Source organism: Thunnus maccoyii, chromosome 2 (genome assembly GCF_910596095.1).
Source record: "Thunnus maccoyii chromosome 2, fThuMac1.1, whole genome shotgun sequence".
In the NCBI taxonomy this organism is placed as follows: Eukaryota; Metazoa; Chordata; class Actinopteri; order Scombriformes; family Scombridae; genus Thunnus; species Thunnus maccoyii.
The window spans coordinates 21,797,649-21,820,455 of NC_056534.1; the positions used below are offsets into that span (position 1 = coordinate 21,797,649).

Here is a 22,807-nt window from a genome sequence, read left to right on the forward strand (position 1 = left end):
ACATAAAGGAGCTAGATTATATATGAGTTGAAAAAAAGAAAAATTAAGCTGAAGGTGAGATATGCATATTCATTAAAAATGTGGTTACTACTTAGCAAGTCCTTGGTGTTTCATGTAAAGAAGTAATACTGAAAAGTATCTTAGTCTCTTCTAATCATTAAAGGTGGCAACCTGCCTTTCCAACAAATGACAAGACTTTATCTCTGTCGTTCAAAAATGTTTCCCATCATGCACATAATTTTGTAGTTGCTAGGTAGCATCTAAGACACATCCCAAGACAGTATTTCCTTCTGGGTCATGTGAGATTTCTATAGCTCACATACTTGAATTATTGGAGCAAGACAAATAAAATTACTATCCATTATGCAAATGTGCAAGTCTGCCAAACTCAAACAAGTAAATAATATTTGAATCTATCCTTACCCATGATGCTGCTGACGACAGAGGGCTGCTGGGAAATGAAAATGTTCTCGCCGTTGCCTTTGTACAGGATACCTAGTGGAGAGGAGACAGCAGGATGAGAAAAAGACATAAAGAGCACAGAGAGCCAGAGGAGAGAAAATATAGTGAGACTAATTGGACTTTGAATTAATGTCTGTGTTGTGATCTAGAAGGTGGGTACATTAGAAGTGAGATTTTATTACCACAGCTGTCATTCCATAATACACTCAAATATGACTTGGATATTGTCCTTTTTATTAAAAATCAGATCTGGCCCTGTCACTGTGATGTGATATTATCTTAGCTTGTTGATTGGACTATATTACACATTTGAAAGTGATGGTGTTATGATCTTAAAGCGTTTCTACAGTGAGTTCAAGTTAATGATATTTTAACTAAAAAGTTTTACTTGACTCAATTTACCAAAAATCAGCAACAATAAGATTATCTTTTCACATGACAAATCGGTAAAAATGACAGGTCAAATTGTCATCTGATCAGATTAATGGTGGAGAAAAATCAGCAATCGTGCTCATTATGACACTATGTTGTTCTTTTCACCAGATATTACCTTTTCACTGCACAAATGAATTTTAAAACAGCACCACTACTCCACCACCCAACCTTCATCCTCCAAGCCTCTGGTGGAGAGTGTCAGATAAAACCAAAAACTTGAAATGGGGAACTTGCCAGCTTAATGCTGCTGATGAGAAGGAAAGTGTGCAAGTGTTTGCCTCCTTTGGTGTGTTTAGGCACCGTAGCACCAAATAACCCCAGCCAGCCCCCTTCAGCACTTCACAGACTGTGTGTGTGTGTGTGTGTGTGTGTTTCATATATAGTATATGCACACATATTTGTGTGTGTTTGTGTTGAAGCATATGACAATTTCTCTCTCTACCTTTCACCACAGGGGTCCCAGAGGATCATACAGCATGTAAGATTAAAGGGATGCTGCTGCTGCTGCTGTGTGTGAGTGTGTGTGTGTGTGTGTGTGTGTGTGTGTGTGTGTGTGTGTGTGTTTCATTTTTGAGACATTTTTAAAAAAAACTGTTAATTGAAATTAGCTGACAAACAAGTACTTAGATGGAAATCAGCAATCAGATGAATGTAGTAATATTATATACACAATATGTAAACTATTTAATCTATGCTCTGTTGTACAAATAAACTTTCCCAGTATGCTGAAATCAGGTTGAAATGAATCTTCGGTAAATCCGAATCTGTCAAGGATTTGTGATGCAATGATCTCCTATTATATTTATATCTTTTTGTCTGTAACCTTTTCTGTCATCTGTATTTGGTCTTTTATTGTATTCATAAAATGTGGATAAATAAAAAGAGACTGTTAGTAGGTGTATTTCCACCATACAGATTCCAGGGTTTATACAAGCAGTGCATCAAGTGTTTATTGTGGGGGCCAACAGAATCATCTGATTTGATCATAGTGACATTATTTTAAAGATCATTCTAAAGGTCATTTATCAGCAGATGCAGTTACATTCAAAGTCATGGCAACAGAGACCACAACCCAAAGAAATAAAGGAGCTAGCTAACAATGTAACACGCTACTGCCACAACCAAAACTAGTTGTGCAGTAGAATATGAATACATTGAATGGCTAATGATTTGAAAGAAAAATATTATATTTATATTGCTTTATACTTGAAAGATATAAAGCAACCCTAACAACTTGGAAAAGTATGGAATTTATTATTTTTCTTTCAGATGTACAACACTTCATTCTGAAGCCAGCTAATATGGATTTGGACCGTAAGCTTCTTCCAGGTGTTGTCTTTAGGTTCATCTTTGAACTGTTAGGGTTAGGGTTACTTTATACAGCTTTGATGATCCATGAATAAATCATAACACAGATCATTTTTATTTAGTACTACTAGTATATGTTGCTACACTAAATAATTAACTAATAATGCATGATGATGCAAATACTCTTGTGTAATTGGGGCTGGAGTGTGTGTGTGTGCGTATATGTGTGTTTTGTTGTAAGCTCGGAGGAATTTCTTTGATCTAATTTGAAAGATAAAGTTAGACAAGTTGAGGAGATTATGAAACAAACTCATGTCTTTGCTGATACACACACACACACTGGCATGGATTAATTTACACATGTATCTACACAATGCATATATGTGAGTTAAGTTATAAAAGCACACGAGAGAGAAATGGAAAAGAGGAGAGGTACAAACAGAAATACTGGAATATATTACGATAATATTGAAAAGAACAGGGGGATGAAAGAGGAGAGACAACGTGAGGTGAGAGGGTGCAGGGAGAGGGGTGGAGTGGCTGACTTGTGAGGAGGTTAATGTGAATGAGTGGTGAGAAGATGAACAGAGGAAAAGAGGGGGATGCACTCATTCTTCAAAGTGAGACATCAAAGAGGGACCTCCTGCGGTGACCTGAATTATTAAAACTCTGCTGCCATCTTGGTATCTGTCTGTCTTTCTATCTATCTATCTATCTATCTATCTATCTATCTATCTATCTATCTATCTATCTATCTATCTGTCTGTCTGTCTGTCTGTCTGTCTCAGTCTATAAAAAATACTTTTCCCTCGTCACACATATAGCAAGGTTACATCCCCATTTTTCTTTGCAGGGTTTTCGCTCCAGTCTTTGAGCGCAGTCATTCAGAACACATTTGACTTATAGTTGGATGACGTTGGATGATGTTGTACAAACTAGTTTGTTTGAAGCACACTGAAGACTCGCCACCCCTCCCAATCACTATGGTCTACTACACTACATCTTTGAAAGAGCTGCCAATCCCTCTGAGGTATTTTGCTATGATTTACTGTATGCATCAATAAGTGAGCAGAGCTGTTATTAATGGTCTCAGAGTTGTTTCAAAGGATTTTCTAACAGAACTGCAATTCTGAGCCATTTTTATTTCTGGAACTTTCTGCCATGAACATGTTCAATTTATAAGTTCTTGAAACTCTGCATGACATATTGCTATCAGCCTTTAAATCCCATATCAGCTGGTTCCCTTCCCATCCAGCTATCTCTGTATCCTTCTCCCTCTCCTTCCCTCTATCCTCCTCTCCTTCTCTCCCCTCTTTCATCTCTCCCTCCATTAGTAGGTGTTGATTGATCAACAGAGGCCAAGCCAGCAGGGTTCCACCCATGCTGTGCTGCGGTGCACACAGGCAACCAACTACTTGCCTGACAGGGAGAAAGTGTGTGTGTGTGGTGATGCAGGGTGATGAGAGAGAGAGACAGATAGAGAGAGAAAGGCAGTGTGGAAAGGAACAGTGGAGAGGAACATCGAATTCTCCTGCTGTGTTAAAAGAGAGGGCAGCTAGGCTTTCTCACACACTGTGTATATGTGTGTGCGAGTGTGTTTGACCTTGATCTCAAAACTCTCAATCTAAAAACCTAAATTCTTACATTCTTACCACATCAACTGAGGACCCTGAAGCCTTGTTTATACTCGCACAAGACACTGTGGCGCAGGCTGTGGCAGATAGCGCGCAAGCTACGAGCATGCACAGTGGGGTTTATGCTCAACTGTTGCTCGTAGCAGTATTCTCCGAAATGCCAGGGGGCAGACAAACAAAATATTCTGTGACTAAGCAAGAAGACAACGAGTGTTACCAGAGGAATGTATCTGGTTATGGCTATTAAAACTACAAAGATGATGAAAGAGGAGATAGTCTGTCTATCCCCTGTATGCAGAGAGATGTCCCGATGGGGATTATAGCTGTACTATAGCTTTTTTTTTAAATCAAACTTGAGGCTTTTGATTAATATCTTACAGTGCACTGTAACTTTAGCTTTACCTTACTTTTGTTATTATTTTAATTGCCAATTTAACACTTTTTAATTGTATTTAAATATCTTTTTTATATTGTCTTGTGTTGCTTTTACATTCTGTCTTGATGCCTTTTATGTTTTATGTCAAGCACTTTGAATTGCCTTGTTGTTGAAATGTGCTATACAAATAAACTTGCCTTGCCTTGCTTGTAGTCAAAGAAAAGATGCAGAAAAGAACCAAAATGGTGAAATCACTGATTCGTTAATCAGACTGCTGCTGATTCAACATGGTGACATGGCTGAACAACTGCTGATAAGAGCAGACTAGAGCCAACGCTGCTGCAGAAACTACAGGTGCGGTCAGCCAAACACGGCCTAACAGTGCCCAAGCAATGGCAAACTGTTGGCTTTGTGTGTCAGGGCTCTAACATACACACACACACACACACACACACACACACACACAGTACTTATGAAATAGAAAACCCACGCCAACACAAGATACACTCATGCACATAAGCAATTATGATAACAACCACTTTGCATTTTGAGGATGGATCTAATTGATAAATGAGTCTTATTTCTGTAGCACGTCATACACACTGACTGCCACACTTGCACACACACGATGAACAAGGGTTAAATGGAGTCAAATACTGTTTCACACATATGCACAGCATGTATAATGTATGAAGCAAGTTGAATGATGACTATAGGTTGTTGGTGTTGGAAATCAGTGTGAAGAGTGGCTTTCAGCCAAGCAGTGGAATGCACTTGTACAGTATTTTTAAAAGATGGTTCCTCATGACCAAGGACAAATGTACATGAATGTTTCAGCTTTGAAAATCATTTTCCTTTCATTCAGTACAAGGGAATGGCCTTTCCTTCATCTATGCTGATCACAGTGATAAAAGTGAAATATATTCGCAACAAAAGTCTTCTGAATATTTCTTTTTTTACTGCAATCTAATTTATCACATATCTTAAAAATAAAATATTTGATAGTAATCTCTGAATGTCTGTTTTCCTAGAGAGTTCAAGGTGCGTGAATGTTTTAATAATTAAGGTCAATTACATGTGGGGTAACCCAAGGAAACCTATCCTTGTTTTTCTCATTTTTATTGAATTTATTTATTATTTTATTTATTAGTAGGACAATGCAGATAAACATTGTTAAATTATAACATGTTAGTACTAATCAGCATGCTTTTCTAATATATTCTTATATGCTGACGACTCTGTGATCTCTGTTGTTGAACAAATTGTAAATAAGTGGTAGAGCAGTCTGACAATTTGACATTATGACAATATATTATCCTTTCATGTCCAACCATGGAGGAAAACATTTTAGAGTTTAATATCAGGACAAAATATTCAGTTTTAAGTTAATTGCATCCTGGGTCGGTTATTGTCACATAGGACTATGTCAATGAAGACTATAATTGTGTTTATTTTTCAGACTTTATTCAAATTTCCATTAAAAAAAGCAATCAATAAAGTAGTCAAATAATGGAAAATGATAGAACTTGATAGAACTGCTCACAACTTAAAGACGTGCACCCTGTGTAGAGGGGTTGTAACAGGTAGATGTTGCTTTGTATGAAGAGGTCATATGCAGAAAAAAGGAAAGAACCACTGCATTAAGACATTAGTAGATGCCTTATTGCACACGCACTCCATCAGCGCTATCTGGTATAGATGTCTACTGTAGAGCAACAAATAAAGCACAAATTAAATCTGTTATGGACTGTGCTAAAACTTGGGTGAGAGAGATGCACAGAAACTTCATTAGAGGTAGCAGACTGCTAAAGTCCTTCATACAGTAGGTTCAAGACTGTAGATAACCTACAGATTGCTTACATAAAAAAAGCGATTATAGTTTATGTCAATAAGTAAAGCGGTGGAGATCATATATTGATTATGTGATAACAAGTACTTCTAATCAAAGCTGTTCTGTATGTAGGTTTATTGGGTTGTCAAATAAAGTTAGTTACAAACTTTTCTTCTGGATTTTGCCATAATAATTGTCTGAAAAAAAAAAACACTCCCTATTGGTACAAAATGTAAAGTTGTTTTAAAGTTCAGTAATTTGATTTGATTTGACTCTCTGGAAAAAGTGACTCTCTCTCATGTTCCCTGGAGCAAAGCACTAAACCCAAAACTGTGGCTGAGCTGCTTAGTGTCTGAATAATAGAGTGTAGTGCTTTACCGGGCAGCTTGTACACTTATGCTCCTCCAATCTCTCTCTCTGCACACACACCAATGTGTGAATACATACACAAACATGGGCATCAAAAACTCACAAGTACACTTGAATGGAAATCACACATACACACACACAGGGGAAAACATCCTAACAATGCATGCACAAGGAAGCAGATCGACTCCATCAACCCAATGCCCCTGAAGCCCCTTCACACACACACACGCACACACACACAGTCTCTCTCTCTCTCTCTGTCTTTCATCCAGTCTTATCTGAGTTGTTCAGCAGTGCTCACTGCTCAGTGCTCACAGATCACACACCACCAGGTGTGTGTGTAAAGGTGTGGACAAGCCTCTGCACACAAATCCAGTGCGTCTCTTTTACTCTTTTACTTACTCATTCTCTTTCTTCTCTTCATGTATTTTTGTTCTCCTAATCTCTTATAAAAATACTGTTTATCTCATTTTGTTTTTCTTTGCTTTCATCTTTCTCTGTGCCTCTCTGTGCCACAACAAACAAGGAAAATATCCACATTTTGGCATCATGGCTTGAATGACGTGGATTTAGTCCAAAATGTCAAAAATCAATGTCATTCAAGCTATGATGCCAAAATGTGGATTGTTTTCATGGTTACGCACAAAAACTATTTCTTTATAATAGAAAGAATCAACCATAATGTATAGTAAATGGTAAATGGACTGCACTTGTATAGCGCCTTTCTATTCTTCCGACTACTCAAAGCGCTTTTACACTACAAATCACATTCACCCATTCACACACATTCATACGCTGAATGGGTACAGAGGCTACCATGCAAGGTCCCAACCTGCCCGTCAGAGGAAACTAACCATTCACACACATTCTCACACAGCCAGGTTAAGTATCTTGCCCAAGGACACATCGGCATGTGGACTGGAGGAGCCGGGAATCGAACCACCGATCTTCCGATTAGTGGACGACCCACTCTACCTCCTGAGCTGGTCGCCACCCCCTGTATATATACTGTATATATATATATGTGTGGGAGTGTGTGTACATATATATATATATACACACACATATATACAGACCATTTGTTTTTTACATTATTTAATTTAATCAAACACCACTGCTCATTAATTGATTTTAGATTTGAGATTATTATTATGATGGCTCAAAAATATATCAGCAATATTTTAGTGCAAAGCACATATTGATTGGACACGTTCCTAAGTTTCTTAAGGCAAGACAAACAGGAATTACATGCATGATGCTTGGTTTATATGTATGTATATATATATATATATATATAATTTTATACATTTTTTTTCCTTACGGAATCTACGAAATCTGAATGAATGATTGAATAAATGAAGTAATAAAAAATAATGGAGCAAATTAATTTTTAATCCCAGAACCAGTTCCACAGAAAGGTATTTTGGACTCCTATCTAATCTAATCTAATCCAATCAAGGTGTAAATTTATAATAAATCAAAAAATCATGATCATGCTATTGTAAAGGGGCTACGAGCAAATATTCACATTATATTTCTGTAAAATAAATTGTTAGAGCACAGAAAATGTGGCATATATGTAACCTGACTCACCAAAAGTGTACACAGTTTTGTTTAACACACTTTGTAGGCATGACCAGAGTTTAGTCTCTGCCAGATCCTACCATAAAATGACCTGGATCCTTCCAGACTAAGAGCAGCACCGATGTTGTGTGACTATTTAAACATGAAAGCAATTTTACCCCAAGTAGTTATAGGGGGATATTCTCTAAGGGTTTGCAGCTGTTTTATCAGAGCTCAGATAGTCAAATTGAATTTGTCCTTATTTACAAAAGGATGCACTGAGGTTATGCACCGTAAAATAGAGGAAAAGCAGCACAGATGAAAATTGTGCGTCTGGCCTATTGTATGTGTATATGTATATTCAGGAAGCGGAGTAAAGAAAATTCATACAAATGGCTGCTGATTGACCACTGCAGCAGATAAAATTGTGTCTAACATGTAATTTCTGTGAAGGTGTAAAATCTATTGGATGCACACACAGGATGAGAGACTAGAGCCAGGTCGAAACATTCAAGAAAGAAACACAAATTAAAAGATGGATTACAGTTACTTTACAATAGCTCCCTGCTCAGCACCACAACACACGACAAAGGAGCATCAATGCAAAAACCTGTTATTTTTCACACAACTTTACATTTCTGTTTCCCACAGTGGCTTTCTGCTTATTTTTACAAACTTTCAATGGCTTCCTGCAGCTCCAGTCCAGTGGTAACAAGCAAACAGCAGGGAGGGAGTGAGAGTTATCACCGAAACAAACGGTTGATTTCTTAAGCAAAATGCAAATCCTCCATACAAATAATCACATCATCACACAAGCTGTGTGTGCATGACAGCCACCCTCCTACCACACAAAACCAATAACATTTAATAAGCCTACACATCACACACACACACACACACACACACACACACACACACACACACACACACACACACACACACACACACACACACACACACACACACACAGTCATGTCTCCATTACTTCAGAGGACATTACATTTCCTGGAGACTTAAACTTACCTTAACCATAACCATCACATGCCTAACCTTAACATAACCCTAAATTAACCTTTACTTTAAACCAAGTCTTCACCCTAATATTAATGATTTACGTTTTTGTCCCTATAAGGGAGATTTATGTCCCCACAATGTGAGGAATACCTGGACCACACACACACACACACACACACACACAATAAAGTGTGTTATAAAGTAACATACACAACAGTGGCAGCAGCGGTCAGAATAATAATCAGCTGGCTCAGCGGCCGTTATTAGATTTTAAAAACTTACTCTTTGAATATTGCATTGACGAAAGTTACTTGAAAATGAAATCCTGGAGTTGAAAAAAGCCTTGGTTTTCTGCATCAAATTAGCTCCAGTGAAGGTCTTACTTTGCCAATTAACTCCAACTTTTCAGTCTTGAAAAAGGCAGGGATAATGCTCACTAGCCATGGTTACTCCAGTTCCAGCTTGTTTATCTTTTTTTTCCCTGCTAGCTTCTGATTGTGTCCTCTCCATTTCAGTGTGCTGGTGCACTGCAACACGTAATTACATGTTGTGCATTTATTGGCCACAGGAAACATTAAAGCTTGAATTTAATTCTCATTTTGATCAGTTAATCAGTCTCGTAACTGTAGGTTCTTTTCAAAGCAGTGACCTCTGTTTGCTGTACTCAAAGAAATCACAATGACTTCTTAGCATAAATGAAGACATTTATTAATAGCTAAATATCTTGAGGACACATGATGAAGCATAAGACAAAAAAATCAATTTGAAGTTCTAAGCTTACCAGTAGAGGGCAGTGTTGTCACATGTTGTAAAATATAATAAAATTAAAAATTAGTATCTCGCCAACAGATTACCACACAGCTATCAAAGTTATACCATTCTTTATGTATTTCTATAACGACATTATATGATTTACATAATGATTAGACATTTAATTCACACAAATTCAGATTTGTCGCAGATTTGCAGAGAGACTCAATGCATGTCCATCAGGAATATAAGAGTTTTTTGACTCTGGACTGGGGAGATATGGAGGCCAAAAAGAGGGGCGTTTTCTGTCCACCTTTACTGAGTTGTCAGTTCTTTCTCCTTTTTCAAATGATCCCAAAGGTCACTTATGCTTTTAGTTCAGGTCATAATTTCGTTATTGGTCCAAAATGACCTCTCAGGAGGTCTGTTCAGTCTCCAATCTGTCACAGTGTTTAACTTCAGTCAGTATCGTGTTGTTAGACCCCCACTTGGCAAGGAGGTCAGTTCGGAGATCCAGGGGTGAGGCACTCAGCAATGTGTCTGTAGAATTCAATTACATCCTCAATTTGATATTAAAGAAGAGTTGTTTTATCCCATGTAATTCAAGAAAAGGCCACAATGTGTCCCACAGTTATATTAATTATATCATCTGTTTACAGAAATAATATTGTCAAAGGAGTTTAAAAGTTTTAACAAAACCCACACTTATATCTCATTAAATGATCTTTTAATGGGCTGACAACATCAGGATATTTAACTAATATTTCATACATAATGTATAGCCTTTCTCTTATAGGATGACTGCACACTTTCGGTTCCAAAAGCGTCTCCTTTACAAGCAATTTTCCAAGCTCATCTGCAGAAAACACCCCAAATCCATTTGGTTTCTAGATATATTTAACACGTCACAATAGTCTGGCGTTAGATCTTCTTTAGTTGCACATTATGCAAACCAGATGAACAGTTCTGGGCTCATTTACACCATTAGTATTAGTAAATGCTAAATAGAAAAATTGTGGTGATGCAAATTTTGAGTCCCTGGCAGTAATTTGTGATAGGCTTATCCCCATTGTTTACTGAAGTAAACTAGACCTGAACTACGTCTGAAAAGACTTGGGGATGAAGACTTGTATGAGGAGTTTAGAGTGGGACAATTTGTTTTGACCAAGTAAAAAGGTCTAACCATACATTTTTTTTAAAAGTCTTTTCTGTAATGATAGTTAATATGAGGATGAGGAGTGGTGTAGCTGGCATGATAATGTACTGCCAGCATATATATTGTATGTGTGTCAGTACAGTAGATGTAAAGTTAGATTGTATACATCATGTGTTCTCTACACAGCATTGTTTATTGTCTTATACTCTGTGCTCCAGGACCAGCTGATATACAAACTAAACTCTGGACACTGCCTCCCACCTGCATCACTACCATTTTTATCTACAAATAAATATAAAGATAAAACTCAAATTTGAATATGAGGCATTCAGAAAATCAGAGAGTATCAACAAGAAACAATGAATCATTAAGAGAGTCTCTTACTTCAAGACCATTAAAAGTCAACACTGACTGTACAGGCACGTTATCACCAAATCTAACACGCTGTCCCATCAGCATCATTAGTGGAGTTACAAGACAGACTACACAGAAAACACTGCAGCAGTGTTTGATGGGCTTCCTCACTCTCTCTCTCACACAAACACACACATATACACTGAATTATTCTCATGTCCATATAGTGTGCTTTAGTCTCAAAGGGACAAACACACATTGTGCGTTGCTGTGCTGTTCCTTCAAAACACAAAATCACACCTACAGAGACCCATACACACGCAGACAGAACATCACAAATCACACCTGCATTTTAAACACACACACACACACACACACACACACACACACACACACACACACACACACACACACACACACACACACACACAGAATCGGGTGACAAGGTGTTGAAAGCCCAAGAAGACTGCAGGGAGAGAAGGATGAATAGCAATGTGATGGATGGGGTGACAGATAGAGGACACACTGTAAAAACTGGCTGTGAAATCCACAGTAATTTACTGTGTTTCTGCACAGTTAATTACTGTGAATATTTTTTACAGTATAGCACTGTGTATTAGGGCCTAAAAACACAGTACAGTAATTACAGAAATCAACACACCACTGCAGAAACAACTGTACTACTGTAGAAAATCACAGACTTTGTAAAATCACAGTAATAGTCAGAGTACTGCAGAAACATTTATGATACTGTAGTTAAGGTAGGAGTTTTCCCTTTTGTAAAGAAAATCACTAATTAAGATTATTTTGTGATACTTTCAAATCCTCAAATTCACAGCTCAAATTAAAGAATTAAACATTAGTTTAAAATAATTATTTTTTTCATAAGAATTCAAATACTTCAAGATGGACTTGTTTCTTCATGGTTCTGCAGGCTGTTACTTTCAGTTTTTAAATTTGTTTCAGTGTTTATCAGGTCATGACAGGCTGTCTGTGAAGTTGTTAACTGACTGGTTAAGCCAAAGAAATGCATCATGTGATCTCAGATTTGAATTGTGTCACTGTCAGTCTAGGCGCCAAAGTAACTTACTTTACTGCTGGCCCCCTTTCTTTTTAATGTCCTTTCTGAAAGTATTGAATCTGGTGTATTACCACCTACACTTACGCAAGGCCTTTTCACCCTCATTCCAAAAAAACACCCAAATTTTGCATTTGATAGACAACTGGTGCCCTATCTGTTTGCTCAATAATGACTACAAAATACTGGCTCTTATTCTTCCCAATAAAGAAACCACTTATATGGATCAAAAACTCAAAACAGAATCATTCCTATACAAATGCCGTTTAAATAATTCGCTTATAGTAATCAAGTAGTCTGCTTACAGTGTTCATTCAGTCTTCTTTTCATATATGAAAACATATGGAAAAATTTAACTATGGTAATTCTATTTTCTTTTTAACTTACTCCCATAGTACACCTATGATGTGTATTTAGCAGCTGCAGCACCATTATCAGGCGTGGTGCACCTCCACAGGTTCGTGTGGAGGTGCGGGGTGTGGTTGTGGGCATATTTATTTGTAACCGCCGTGAAACAATCAGAAAATAAAGTTTTATTCCTCTCCTTCACTGGCTTTCGGTATCACTGCTCGCTCTCCTCATCCACTCTCGAGCTCGCTTGACCACTGCTTCTCTCTATCTCACTCTCTCTCTCTCTTTCTCTCGTCTTTTTTTAAAATAAGTCAGGAAGCTGCCAACAAATCCTAACTTTACTTTTAACGTTGTCAAATGAAGAAAAATGTCCTCCCCTCTTCCTAGTAATGTTTTTGTCTTCCCTCATGGCAGGGTTGTACAGCATTAGGGGTTGGCAGAAAGTTTACCGTGAGTCTATAGCTGATGACACTACACTTTTTTTTTTTGAAAGATTCAGACCAAATTCCAAGCACAATTAAAGACATTCAAATATTTTCTGCAGCATCAGTACTTTGTTTAAATATAAATGACTGTGAACGATTGCTCATTACACAGTGTAAGGATATATATTTTTATATTTTTCAATCTGTGGCTCCAGAGAGATTTCACCTTAAGAGGTAGAACTCTATTAACAAATTACTTGTAGCTTTAGCTTTACTTGTAGCTTGTATGTACTGTACATACATGCTTTTATATATCTATATCTATATATACACACACACACACACACACACACACACATATGTATATACACATATATGTACATGCTGCATATATACACATATGTATATACTTAGATACTTAGAAAATAGATCACTTTGTGATGAAAGGACGGTTTAAAAAAGTAAAGTAAATTTAAAAGTACTCACTCTCAGTAAAAAATAATGTTTTACAAAGTAGTACATGTCTCTCTTAATCCTGATGCCTTTCTTCATCTTATTTCTACTCCTCACAGGTGACGACCACTCCTGCTGATGAGACCAGTCTCTCCCATCATCCCAGGTCTCACTATGCTAGGTACGATTTTTATGTATTTATAAGTAGTTCTTTGAAAATCCACAAACAAAGTCAATTTAGTCAGCTCTCATGGCAGCTGTGTTTGTTCTTTGGGTTAAACACAAGCACCTCAGCAGTCATCTGCTTAGATCAGTTCTTATGTACTAACTCACACAAATGATGCTGTCTCTGTCGTGTGAGTTTCTTAGTTTTCACAGAGAAAACAGTACTTTAAGGTAATAGAACTGTTGCCAATTCAGTATTTGATTATTAGTCATCAGGTGAACCTGAACCTGAGATCCTGTGAGCGACCAAATGGTGGATGCTGTTGATGAAGATCTTCACTTGCTGATGGAGAAAAACGTGTGTTTTGATCATAGACTGGCTATTACTTATATATATATATATATATATATATATATATTCTGTCCTCTACTGTAGCTGTCAGTTTGCTGAAGAACATGTAGCAGTAGTGGTGACTTGACATCTCCAACAGCTGAATATCCATGTTTAGATTACCCAAGAGTATTTTGTTTCAAGAAAATTAGTGTCTTGTATATAAGTTCAGTGATTTGATTTTCTTTTACTTGTAGTGGCCTCAAGAAGTCTTTGCAACATTTGCTAACATTTGTAATATACTGTATACATTTGAAAACTTATTTTTTAGAGGTCAGAAAGTGCACATGGTCCCTGCTACTTTTATGGCTGGAACGGACACAGTAGAATGCTTTCAGAAATTATAAGAACTGGAAAACTGAAAATAAAATATTCTTATTTACTGTGTTTAGTTGATGACCATGCAATCCAAACGTTTCCTTCTGTTGCTACTTCACATAAAAAGCTTCTCACTGGTGTACAACTTTTATTATGAAGTATGCACAGGAAATGCAAAACTGACTGTGCTATTGGTCAGTAAATATTGGTCTACGCAGCAAAATGTTTTGTGCCTTTTTGTCAGCTGATCATATTTAGATGTTGCAAAGGAGGATTGGTAAAAAGGGAAACAGCCACAGTGAGCTGGTAGATGAAGAGCAGCAGGTGACTGGCTCTTTTACTGCACACTGTGAGAACCAGTGCACATCTAATATGTCTTTTAGGGTAAACAACTTATTTTCAGGCTTGGAGAGTAACGGAATACATGGAACGGTGATACGTAATTATGATACAAACAAAGGTAACTATTCTGTTAAAGTCACAGAAAAAAAGACATAATCTGATTACCAATACATTTAATAAAAATGGGGATTATTAGCAGGAGTACAAAGAACAACATACTCCCATGCACTGTAAAAGTCCCAAACGTAAGCAGAGCAGGAACAAGACGGCAAAATAACTCACTGATCCACAATGGTGTGAGTAGAGGATGATACCAAATGGCACACACAGTTGCACACAGTGGGCACATGTACACATACTTCACACACAGTGAATTTAGGCTGGGAGAGTAGGCAGGGACGGTTGCTTGTAGGGCACATAACAGCTCTCCACCAAGATGACTGTGTTAGCGTAACATGCTCAGAGCTAACAGTGTGTCACTGGTTGTCGAGCACGTTTGATACTGAATGAGTTAGAGAAAACGTATCATGCAGATAGAACCGAATAAAAGGACACAGCAAAACTCGTGATGTCGCTGCACATGTGGCTGCCGCTGCCATTCCTCTGAGAAGAGCTGTGGAGGAGGACAAAGCTCTTGTAAAGTGGGCACAAATACCCGGCAGGGGGTCTTCCCCCACTGTGACATACAGTAAGCAAGTTTTTCTTTAAAAATACACTGAGCAGAGAACACATTTCTTATGCTAAAAATCTTGGTTTCCCCATTTTCTTTTCTAAGGTTACATTCTTACAGAATATGCTTAAGTTATTTCATTGATATTTCTTTTCTCTCTTTGCATATTTGGTATTTAAGTAATCCAAAAGTAAGGTAAAGTAATCAAGTTACATTACTTTAATATTGTGATACTTGGATTAAGTTGCTGACTATATTTTTGAACAGATAATTAAGTGATAATTAATTGTATTGGAATACATTTTAAAGTAACCTTCCCAACCCTGCTTATTTTATTCTGCTGTCCTGTCCGAGGGAAAGCCATGTGCACTGTGCATTACAGATATAACTGCAGTAGTTCACTCTTCAGCGAGGCTATTTCTGCCATATGGAAAAAGGCCATTAGATTTCTGTAAACATGGTATGTACAACCCCTGTGCACAATGAAAATAAGTGAATATGTATGTCCCTGTTCAACAGTCAACAATAAATAATTGTCATTGAAAGAGTTGGTTCTAATGAGAGACATGCCTTTCATGTTCTTGATAATATTATTCTGTAGACAGCAAAATGTCAATCTCTTTACATGTGAGGGAGGCAGGTAGGGTGGGTGGGGTTTGAAAAGGAGGCCCTGAGTGGGTTTGGGATTGTTGTATGAAAAGTGATAGTGTTTTCTTACAACATAATTTATACAGTATAACAGTAGTTTTCATTGAAATGATTTGATTATTAAGATTTGATTGGTTGGTTGGTTTCAAAATTGATTTAGGGTTTCTATACTACACTATACATATAGTGTATTTAAAAATTTCTGTATTGGTTTTAGTCTTTAAATTTAGGTTTGACTTTGAGACTTCAGTTCTGGTTTCAACTGGTTTTCAAGGTTAAATTAAATTACAAAAATGATTCATTCATGCAAGTGCATTGTCACATCAGACTGCAGTACTTTATTTACACACCAAGTTCACACACAGTATTGATCATGAACTGAACAGAAAACATGAGATGTGGTAACCCTACTGCTGCAAACAGTTGGAACTATGTGGAGTTCTGACTAAACAGAAATATTCAACTCATCGAGACAGCAGTCGATGTCAAAATAAATGGATAAAAGAACAAAAACTCACATCAATCTACTAAACTGAGCATTAAAATATCAGTGAGCCATTAATATTCTACTCAATTTTCAGTCAAAGAAAGCCATGCGTCATTCTCCTATGGACATTTCCACCAGGATGTCTAGCTTTGATTTATAGTTATGGTTTGGTCGAGATTTACATGTATATGATTGAAACCAGCTCTGTAAAGGCACTGAAAGAAATCTGGTTACTGAGCTTCCATGTTTTTATCAAGGAGCCTTTGTAGATGATTTTTAAAGATCTTGGCTTATAAGAGTTTGGCTAGTTGGTTTTTTTGAAATATAACTTTTTTTAATTTTACTTTCAAAAAGTGAGGATATTTTTACCAATCGTTTCGTTTTTGTGCTTGTTTGTATTGACAATAATAGCTCTGAAATAAACTCTTCAAATTACAGCACAAACAGTTGTGACAGTTCCAATACGCTTTTTTTTTTTTTTCAAAGCAAGGAAACTAACAAATTGGACAAAGGAAGCATGTTAACATCAGTTCAGTTTTCCCACTTGGAAAATAATATGAAATCGGATGTACCTTTATCCTGGAATTCCACATCAGTCAACATATCTCAACCCTAAATTAGGTATCACTGCATTAGCCAACGTCTGCATATCCTTAATCATTTCATCATCATTAATCAATACATCATTAATTTGAATGGCAGTACTGTCAAGATATTGTTTCTAAATTCCAAACTAGCAAGCCGTCGAACTTAATATGAATTATTAAGTTAAATCAAATGTTTGCTATAGTTCATGATGAGAGAAAGAGGAACAGATTTAAATATTCAAAGAAAGAAAGACAGGAAAAGAACGATAAGATGACAATAAAGTACAAGAAAAAAACAAAAGAGAATGACGGGGGAGGAGACGAGGAGGAGACACAGATGAAAGGTGATTGCGCTATATATGAGAGGAGAAAGTAAAAAAAGAGAGAGAGAGAGAGAGAATGAGAGAGAGACATGAAAGGCCAGCAAAAATACCACCGGGCAGCTGGAACAAATAGGCCAGACTCTCTCTCACACACACACACACACACACACTCCTTAATTCTTTTCCTCCGCTCTGTCGACCAAAGCCTGTATGACAACAATTGTTTTGACAACTGCTGAGATTAACATACTTTTAAATTTCTATGCACTTCGTCCTCTTATTGTTGCACATATAATTAACCAGATAATGATAAGAAGAGAGAGAGAGAAACTCAAAGCTGTCACATATCAACTTGTTTCCATCGAAATATAAGTTTAAGGTAAAAGAAAAAAAAGTATTTTGCAGTATTATATGTTTGATCACCTTAAAATGTGAAGATTCTGAATGTGTGTGTGTGAAGATGCACAGTATATCTGCACTGTGAAGGAGCAGAGTATGTTTTCATCATTTTATGGCTCCTACCGTTTTGTACGTCCAGGATGTGATGTTTATCCAGCGTCCATCCTCCCATGTTGGAAGCGTCCAGCTCATAGCCTTGTAAAATGGCCGTTCTCTTCTCCCACAGGATGAGGTCCAAGCAGGACTCGTATTCAAACCCCACTGACACTGTGGGAGACACACACACACAGGGCGATTATTCAGATGCTTCATTTGACTGTGATCGTGTTCAGACCAAACCAAATGGGAACGTTTCTGTGATTCAGACCAAAGCAAACACACAACAGGTTGAACCGCAGAGTTAACCTCCATCTGTCTGCTTTTATAACATCCACTGACTCCTGCTGCTGGTTCACTAAGGGCCTTCATTCTCTGGCTGAACACACACACACACACACACACACACACACACCTGCTTTGACTTTCTTTGCACAAAGGAACTACTTGTCAGGGCTGTCTGCCTGTCTCCATGAGGTGCAACACTGTAACGCCAAATCAGCGTGCACACAAGCAAGCAGACACACGCTGGTGCGCACACACACACACACACACACACACACACACACACACACACACACACACACACACACACACACACACAGTGCTGTGTTCTGCCAGGTGCATTTTCTGCCATTTCCATTGTGTGAACTGGCAGCTGCAACAGCTGTGTGTGTATTAAATTTGGAATGAATAGAGATCTTCAGGGGGGAGAGAGAAGGAACCAGATGAGCAAGGACGCTGAATGAAGATAAAAATAGAGAGGAGGGATGAAGGTCTGGAGAGATGCAAAAGTGTCACACAGAATGTGGATTAGAAAAAAATAGTACAACTTTATTTAAGAGTAGTCACTTGGAATTTCCAGTAATTATTAGGGAATGGTGCAACAATTACTGTACTTTTTTAGCCATGCAATAATGTCCAGTAATAATATAATAATATTTAATAATAATTACCAATTGTTAACAAGGTAAACATGAATATATTGCTAGAAAACATATATGACTGTTCCATAAAATATCTTGTTGACATACAAAGTTATTTATTGTTCCTTGGTTAGACTCAGTAAAATAAAAAAATCTAACAGAACAAGGCAAAAATTGCCTAATAATTGAGGAATTTCCTCAGTTATGCCACAAGTTAATCTGAAAATTATATGGGTAGGTCACATCCTCACCCCCATGAGCAAAATCCCACTGAAAGAAAAAAAACTATCTTGCTAATAAAAAACAAAATCCTCTTGTTCGAAAAAATTTGTTCTGCTGAAGAAAAATGTTTTATGTTTTATTATGTCACACATTTATAAATCAGACATTAATTTCTTTAGACATTTTACAGATTTTTCTTTATTTCTTTAGGCATGATATTCATTTATTCACATATTTTTTTTAGTAATTTTGCTATTTTTTAGAATTGTTGTCTTAATTGATTTTATAATTTTAATTATCAAATGAATTATTGTCAGTGCCAAAAACAACAACAAAAAAAAGATCAACACTCAATGCATTTCTGCCTTCCTGTTTGGGTGTCTCGTATGTGACTATAATTATACGGAGGAGAAACCATCATGTCAGCAGAAACAGGAAAGAAAAAGCAGTGACAACAAGCTGAGAGAGGGAATAGAAGAGGAGCTTTGTGTTTGGGTCTGCAGTGGATTTTGCTTAAAATTTAGGTTTAAATTACAGACAAAAATCAGTCATTTGATCGCTGAATTAAAAAGATAACTTTGTTCTTTCTCTTTTCTTTCTTTCTTCCTTTCATTCTTTGTCATACAGCCACATGTGCAGACACCCAGGGCTACCATCATCACTTTGACAGTGTGATTATTTGTCGGTGTCACCCAATGCCGCTGTGTAATCGCCAAGGTTTGTTTGAGTTAACCTGACGTAATGCATGCCTTGTTTGGCTGTTCCCTGCCAAGGATTGCGAACAGCAGATAAGCTTCCACGCCTTCCTTGGCATAGACAATCTATCCTGCTGTATCTGCTATTAATCACTGTCTGGACCTGTGTGACCATTCATTCATGCTACCTCAAAACTCTATCTTAAAGAGGTTTGTGGGTTATATTACAGGTACTCATGTAATGTTACTGACCAGCTACTAAGAAAGCCAAAAAACAGTGTTCAGAACACATGTCAGTGTTTTTTGCCAAGAAAAAGAAAAGGAACACATTTTCCACAAGAAATTATAGATTTGGAGAACACCTCTTACCATCATATGTAAGACAATATCCTGAATTCAAAGTCTAAAATTGTCCAAAGTCTGGAATATAGGGAGAAAGGATTCAATTGTGATCTGTGGCAGATTGAATGAGTGTATATGTCTACTTATTGTTCATACTTTATGTTATATTGTATTTTAATATCCCACAACAGACCATTCACACCTCTTCATTTGTTAACCTCTAGCCTTTCAACCTACAGTGTTTTTGTCTCTTAACTAAAACTGAAGGTCACAAAAGACAAATGATATACGATTTTCAAAACAGCAGTAATAGATATAACAATACTAATAATAATTTCACGTAATGTCAGTGTCACATGCAATAAAATTCAAAGAGGATTTACACTGAGGCTCTGGTAAATGTGATGGGACTAATAATCAAGTGTAGAACAATTAGCACCATATCACTTGACTGTTGAGCACTCAACTTGTAAACTATTATTGGAGCTAAGTAAATCATAGTTGGTATGCAGCAGTTGAAGCTGCAAACATAAGTCTCTTTTCAATGCACAGTATGTGAGATGAACAGCTGTGTAAAAACAAAAAGAAAAGAAAAAATAGTTTATAAAGTGGTGGACAAGGTACCTCTAGAACCCCATGGAGGGAATACAAAGCGACTGAATCCAGAAAACAGTAGATTATTGTTCCAAATCGGCCATAAGTCATGGAGTATACATGGGATGGATAAATGTTTTTCCAGTTGCTGCCATACAGATATAGAATGAAACATATGTCCCAGGGTAATGTTATTCTTCTTTGGGTGAAATGCAAAAAAGAAAAGATCCTGTAAACAAATGAGTGCACTCAAACTCTGCTTTCTGGTAGGATTTAAACATTTGCTACCTTCAAATGAAACTTGTGTTTGTGTTTTTGACATTTAAAGTCAAGTATGCTTGGCACACTGTTGCTAGGCAAATGTCGAATGAATTCAACCTCTACACGTGTCTCAGCTCTGATTTTAACAGGTGCCAGACATGCACTCCAAATTATAAGTCATGAACACCAGTTTCATAAGTGTTGCAAAGCATAGTAGTAAATCTCCTTTATGTTCCACCCCTTAAGCTGGTCTACCATAAGTAATAACTCACTGAGGAGTGTGTCTGCTCGACATGTCCCTCATAAAGGTGTCAGAGGGGTTAGCATGCTTATTATGTCCAAACCATTTTCCTGTCAAAGCCTTTTTGCAAAATCTATTTGAACTTAGCTGTATTTGTCTGCAGCTTAATGTATGTTCAGGGGAAGTCAGCATTGCAGTATTGCACTTACTGTGCACTTTATATTGTCTACTATTGTATACTGTGATGCTCAGCACAGACTAGGAATTATTTTGTGTTGAATTGGTGCAATTCATTTGTTATATATTAATTTTACCATATTGTAATTGATTTCCAATGATTCCTAGAATATCTTGTTACTTCCAGCCATGGGTTAAAGACAGGCAAACAGTTACAGTGATTCAGTTAAAATGATGATTCAGATGTTTTCTCCTATTCACTGCTGACTTCTTGTTGCTTCTAGACTTTGGAAAAGCCTCACACAAAATCTAGAGAGAGGCCAAACTAGTGCACATTTGAAAAAAAAAAGTTATTTTCTGTTTAGCTTTGCTATTAGATGCGAACTCACCAACTGCCTCAGAGAGTCCATAGACGCGTTGGCCATATGCATCTGTCTTGTCCCAGATGAAGGTGTAGGATAGATTTGGTTGGGCAGGAAACCATTTCTGGAAGAGGCGACCCACCACTGCAACCATCAGGTGAACCTGGAGAAACAGAACAAAGGTCACAAAATGGTAGTTCGACTGTTATGTGTTGGACTGATATATGTGACCGAAGCAGCTGATAGTCAGTATTCTATATGGTATACAGTATCTACAAATATCTTCACGCCACAGCATCCTTACAAATATATGACGGATCTCACCTTCATCAGGTTGAAAGGTATTGATGACTGTGTCATGGTGACTTTGAGGACTGGTTTATATCCAGCAGCTCTGGAGCTCAAGTAGATCAGGTTTAGATCACTGCCTGGTATTGAGGTTTCTTCTTGTAAAACCTGCAGATAGATAAAATCACACAGACAACACGTCAGGACTTAACACTATTTCACCACCCGGATGGTTATCTCAGGCCTTGTATATATAGGGAACGGACTGCTGCTTGGCATACATTGTCATATGGCCCCTAGCAGTGAGAATACTCAAAGGAGAGAAAAACAATACAGAACATGTTCCAACTCAGTACATCAAAATTCAATGTGGTAGAGCTGGGTGATATAGTTCAAAATAATGTCTTAATAATTTTAAGCTTTGATGAAATGACTTTATAACATTTTAAAATTTAGACTCACCCACTTTAATAAAGAGCTTCAGATTTAACAGACCAGTGTAAGCATTCCACCATTGAACTTAAAGATTTTCTTTATCTTGTTTGAAACAAAATAGAAGTAAAATTTATGATTTATTTTATGAAAATAATACAATATGAACTTTAAAATATGATCAGGATCTGACTGGCACTAGCCTCCAACAACATAATTAAAAATACATTGTGAATACAGGAGTTGCCTATTAGCAATTGTTTGGCCACAGGCGGCAGCTCC

The 22,807-nt window shown here is 37.1% G+C and overlaps 1 protein-coding gene across 6 annotated transcripts in view; it reads right to left on the reverse strand.

Moving 5' to 3' along the window:
* The window catches only part of tenm3 (teneurin transmembrane protein 3), a 369,694-nt gene that overhangs the window by 50,862 nt on the left and 296,025 nt on the right, over positions 1 to 22,807 (reverse strand). For all 6 annotated transcript variants that reach the window (XM_042397897.1, XM_042397853.1, XM_042397889.1 and 3 more), the window contains 4 exons: positions 22,130 to 22,261; positions 21,833 to 21,968; positions 18,013 to 18,156; positions 424 to 495 (listed from right to left, as the gene is read on the reverse strand). In XM_042397897.1, the coding sequence (XP_042253831.1) occupies positions 424 to 495; positions 18,013 to 18,156; positions 21,833 to 21,968; positions 22,130 to 22,261 (484 nt within the window). The remainder of the gene's footprint in view (positions 1 to 423; positions 496 to 18,012; positions 18,157 to 21,832; positions 21,969 to 22,129; positions 22,262 to 22,807) is intronic.